This window comes from Phalangium opilio, unplaced genomic scaffold (assembly GCF_054372755.1).
Source record: "Phalangium opilio isolate 3A_F unplaced genomic scaffold, DU_Popi_V2 ptg000002l_1, whole genome shotgun sequence".
Classification (NCBI taxonomy): domain Eukaryota; kingdom Metazoa; phylum Arthropoda; class Arachnida; order Opiliones; family Phalangiidae; genus Phalangium; species Phalangium opilio.
Genome location: NW_028324144.1, coordinates 12,201,333 through 12,206,876, shown reverse-complemented (window position 1 = coordinate 12,206,876; position 5,544 = coordinate 12,201,333). Strand labels below are relative to the sequence as shown.

At 43.5% G+C, this 5,544-nt stretch overlaps 1 protein-coding gene across 1 annotated transcript; it reads right to left on the bottom strand.

Annotated features, from left to right (window-relative positions):
• Positions 1-933: 933 nt before the first annotated feature.
• Positions 934-3,090, bottom strand: LOC149719818 (uncharacterized). The gene is made up of 3 exons (XM_089861914.1): positions 2,374-3,090; positions 1,011-2,318; positions 934-966 (listed from the first exon to the last, which is right to left on the bottom strand). Exons 1-3 carry the CDS (start codon positions 3,088-3,090, stop codon positions 934-936), a joined length of 2,058 nt encoding a protein of 685 aa, XP_089718040.1.
• Between the last annotated feature and the right edge of the window lie 2,454 nt (positions 3,091-5,544).

The following is a 5,544-nucleotide window of genomic DNA, read 5'->3' as shown; positions in this document are numbered from 1 at the left end:
CCTTCAGCGAGCACTTTCCCAGTCGCGCTACTTGGGAGACTACCCCAGTCCTTGGAACTGGGGGGGAGTCCGTCTGGTTCACGGACGGCTCTAAGACGGACTCTGGTATTGGTGCCGGGGTCTACTGCTTGACCAAGAAGTTTGGTTTTTACGAGAGCCTTGGCAACTTTGCCAGTGTTTTCCAAGCGGAAATCATGGCCATTAGTTTATGCGCGGATTTCTGCAACAAGAAAAACTACCGCGGACGGACGATTCAGATTTATTCGGATAGTCAGGCCGTCCTCAAGGCACTAAATCAGTGCCTTGTCGATTCTAGACTGGTTCTCAGCTGTCTGGATCTGCTGGGCTCTTTGGCTGCCCGCAACAAGGTTCAATTGTTGTGGGTGCCAGGGCACTGCGGATACCTGGGCAATGAGAGGGCTGATATGTATGCCAAAAGGGGGGCTGAGGCGAAGTTCTTCGGACCTGAGCCTGCGGTTCCCATCCCCCATGGCATCATTCGCCATAGGATTCACTGCCGGATGTCTGCACTTCAACTGCAGCTCTGGCTTGACATGGATAGGCAGAGACAAGCCAAGGAGTTTGTCCCGGGTCCTTCTATCACTAGGGCAAAGGAACTGCATGCCCTCACCAAAAGCAAAATTAGGCTGGTCACCAGTCTCCTCACTGGACACTGCCGGCTGAATAGACACCTGCACTTATTGGGCATCGTTGATGACCCACTCTGTAGGTTCTGCCGGGAGGTAGAGGAAACCTCCTCCCATATCCTCTGCAGCTGCGACTACCTCGCAGCCATGAGGTTTGAGCATTTTGATATGCATACTATGGAACCTCACCAGTTCTCTACTGTCTCGGCCAATCGGATTCTCCGATTCATCGGGGCGACAGGACTCTTCGCAGTCTAACCAGCTCGGGGCGCACAATATACCCTTGCTATCGGTGCTCTTCGCGGCGACGCGTCACCCCCTTCAACAATAACATAACAATAACAATAACATCCCTACTCCTGCCATTGAAATCTCGTCAATAATTATCAGTTTAAGATCCTTCCAGGCAACCCTAATTTTGTTCAGAGTTTCTGATTCCATTCTCAACATGGGCCCTCCGTATTGGCTAACTGGAAGCGAGAAAGCCGTATGCAAAGTGGTTCCGCCAATGTTAAAACCGGCTTTTCCCGTGAAAGCGCACTTCAAGACAATAATATTGGAGTTATCAGCCCCAGGTTGTTTGTGGAAGTACCTAGTGACGCCCTCGCAAACGGCGTTAATGAGAACGCTTTTACCTACTCCGGCTCCTCCAGTGACAAATAGGCGGAGATACTGGTCGGGCTTAGTTTTGAAATGCCCAAGAATGTAGCCAAATACTTCTCTCTGCTTTACGTTTAGACCCTGTACCATTTTGCCATACTCACTGTCCTCTACTATCCGAACAGTTTGCACGACTGTGTAATCTGGGACACGGCAATCGGGGATTTCCCGTCCGATGTCTGCCGTTGCATCTCGTGCGCAAGCCAGAACGGCGAATTCTAGATCATCCATGGTGTATTGGCGATCTCTTTCATCTTCATGCTCCAGTATTGGTTGCACATTAGCCAAATCTACTTGAGCTTCACTTTCGAGGAATTCTACCCTCGCTCTTTCAAAGTCGGCTTCACCAGTTTCATTTACAAATCCTTTTCTTTTCCGCGAAATCAGTTCCAGATTTGCTTCATAGACTTCTTTGAAATCTTTTTCCAAAACATCTATGGCCTCGTCGCGCCAAGGATAGAACAAGAGAATTTGCTCTCTGTAGAAATCCAATGTATCTTTCTCGATACTGTAATTCCTGTATCGGAGGACTTTTGCCTGTGTACGTTTGCGTACAAACTCATGGCCATGGTTCAAAGCGATCCAAACCGAAGCTACATTAGATTCGGGCTCGCTATCATGTCGTTCATCTTCGTTTAGACTTGAAACTTGCTGACCTCGGCCTTTTTTCTTATTGAATTCATACCAAGCTGAAAATTCAGCCAAACAGACTGATTCCATATCATCTTGCCTTAAAGGGTAACGATCAATTAGGCCTTCCGAAAAAATATCTGTACTATCTTCTGGCAAATCATCAAGCTGACTCTTTGGTTTGAGAATATGAACTCGTTTCTCTGGCATATTTGTGTTGATAAAGATGGTAGCTCTACTAGACTTAGACACGGTTATCTGCAGGCATAAGTACGCCGCTTCTTGGGCGGAAATTTCATGACCAGTGAGAAACTTGTTGGCGATAACTTTAAGCCTTTCTTTAACAGTAGAGCCCGCCTGCCTAGCGGCTCTCATAGCTTCCTTAAGTAATTGGGAAATGCCACGCTGTGATTTTCCAATGTAAGCGATGACGTACATAATGCACGAGAACAAATTGAATGTCCATATTGGCTCTCCATAATCTAAGAATGTCTTTGTTGTAGGCGTTCACTCTTACTTCCAGAGGAGATCTCTTCAGGAGAATGGTTTTTCTCTTAAGATTTAACGTAACGCAATCAATATAGACCCGTTCCGTCATTTGAAGAGGCCGCAAAAACTCTTCAAATGTTTTAGGAGAATCTTCAGTTGTCAGAGCCGCTATGGCTTTTTCCACTTTCTTATATTCCAATGCGATATGTTGACCGTACTCCTCTGTCCAATTTCTTAAAACAGGATCGTGAACATATGTTCTCGGCATTGGAGGCCAGGGAATTCCAAAACGACAAATCGTTTCTTCTCCCCGTTTCACCTTGCACGTTCTTGTGTGTTTGTGCGTTTGAAGAGGAACCAGGTTGACCAAATCTTCATTTTCTGATTTGGCGCAAGAAATGAAGCGCTCAACAAAAGTCTCGACTTCTTCAGTGTTTGAACCATCCGGTTTTAATTTTGGAGCACCGGAAACCCAAATTACACTGTGCACATGAGGAGACCCACGATGTTGAAACTCAACTCGATAATAATAGTCCACCACTAGCCCCAGAGGTCCAACCTTGCTCCTGAGGTACTTTAATAATGCTTGAAATCTGTAATCAAAATATCTCGCGCATGTAATAGGGTCCTCCTGAATCAACTTGGCTTTATCTTTGAAAGCCATAGCTTCAATGTCTTGGTTATTCGTTAGCCTTTGCCAGCAGTTACCAACAACGCATTTATTAACTCAGGCCATCGGGTTTCGGCCGCGCTTACAGTCAGGAAAAACGTAGGAATTCCGAGTTTTCTCACCATGGCCAGAAGGTCCCTCGATTTTCGTTGCCAAAATGAGGGGGAGTTGCGAAGGGGCTCCAGTATTCTGAAACCATCGTCATGGTGAAGCAGCGATTCAATTCCACCTTCCAACCTCAGTGTCCCCGCTGTTAGTCCACGCCCGTCAGCAGACTTAGTTTTGCGTAAACAAATTTGAATTGCTTGACTGACTTTCATAGTCTCAATCATTAACCATTTAAAAAATAGATTGGTGACGTCACTAGCGCATCTTCTGTCTGAAGACAGCAATTCCCATTTTACAATATCTTGATAGCTGCATTTGACCTTAATGTCCCTTTTCTGCCCTCCATAAATTCGAGGAAAGGACAGTTCTTCGCAATCTTCATCGTATAGCAAAGACACGGGACGGCTACCTTCTCCTGGTGCAAAGGTTACCGTGATATTAGTGTCCAATAAATCATCAGCTGATAATAGCAACGAATCTCTGGCTCCACAATTGACGCTTTCTTCTTCCTTTTCCTCAACCCATTCTTCGTCACTATCAATTTCCTGCACATTGACACTCTGGTCCACTTGCCCATCACCTTCGATTGAGGGTGTCTCGTTCACTTGTGCGGCTTCACTGTCGTTTTCGTTTACGACGAAATCAACCGTTTCTTGCACCAACGTGTTCATGAGGTCCTCCGAAAGAGTGTTGCAATGTTTCTTATAAAATGAGATTGCAGCAAACCCTTAAGCGCGGCTAAAATATGCTTAGGGCGCACAGTTTCAAACAAAAATGGGTTATGATACTGCATGTGACGCATTAATTTCACTTGCATTGTATGTGTGTTGTCAGGCAGCCTTGGTAAAACGGAACAGGACGTGTCCACGTTACATGGAACATTAACAACGGTGCCCTTTAACCCTTTTTGCGAATCACAACCAAGAGATCGTATTTGAATGAAAGGAATTCTAGGGCTAACAAGCCGTTGCTCGAGATTAGATAACCCTGTAATAGTCTCATTTACGACTGGAAAAAAAAGCCATTAACGGGGCTGTATTTTGGAACCAACCCTTTCGATACGGCTGCGTGACAAGGCATGCACAATTCCACTAAGGGAGTCAAAACACTGGTAACCAATCCGACGCGCGCCTGAAAAGTTTCTAAACTTATTGAGGTCGAACTGTTCTTAAAACAAAGTCCAGAACATATTTCGCACTTGTGCGTAGGTACATCTTTAATCGATTCAGAATATAACAAGTTGGGAAACCAAAATCAACCTCTCCGAGTCGAGACGAATTTACTTTCCAAACACAGGTCCACCATGGACGAACTAATACTGAAGGACGGATGGCAGATGGAGAAGGTTGAAAAATACTTGTTGATTCGCCTTCTAGCGGCAGATAGTAGCAAACCGGATAGTGGGGGAATCAACGTTCTAACGAGGGAAGCAGCTAACGTCTTATTTTGTCTAGATGGCGCTAGCGTTTTCCGGGATTTGACTCCGCATTTTCATAACCCCCTCCATTTTGGAGCTGTAAGCTTTACATTGGTTGTTTTTGTCGCTTAGTAATGGGGGAAGAAATGGGCTGCCGTTGGTTCTTCAGTATTACTTCGTCCACGGGTCCACCAGCCAATGAGAAAACCGGAAATACGTAGCTCAAATTGGCGGAATATCGCGAAGGCCATTTGTAAAGGTTTAATCGTTTAACATTTACCTGTGTATTCTCATAAGTCTAATGAGGACCTAATATCTATCACTTAAGTGTGTATTTAACTTTCGGCTCACTCTGAACCGTTAACACCTCTTGTAAGAGGACACGAAACAAGGTCAATTCTAGTTTAAATCTAGGGTATCTTGTTTCATTGACTCAATCGCTTCAACACTTACAGAGAGACGAAGTATTGAAATCCATATTATGTAGTGAAATTAAAAGTTGCATTTACACTATATATAAATGTAGTAAAGCTGAATTAAAAAGTAAACACCAAATTTGAAATGTTAATATCAGAAGATGTTCTTGGAATATTGAGATGAAACAGAGCTTTATAGCTACAGAACTACTAAAAGAATCGTAATGCCGAAAATTATTTAAAATATTTCCATTTAATATTCTGCAAAAAGGAAATGTTATCGTTTTGTAAGAGATCTTATCATCCTACTCGCTTTATATTAACTTTGATATGCGTGTAGTGTTTCGATTCAGATGCAATCTTCATAACTCGTTCTATATAAACTCTCACTTGTGTTACTTCAAAGAAATAAGTTTATCTTAAATAATTAATTAAATATAAATGATATTAATTATTTTAATCGCCAGTAAATAACTTTAAAAATAGTTAAATCGTTTAAAATAAAGT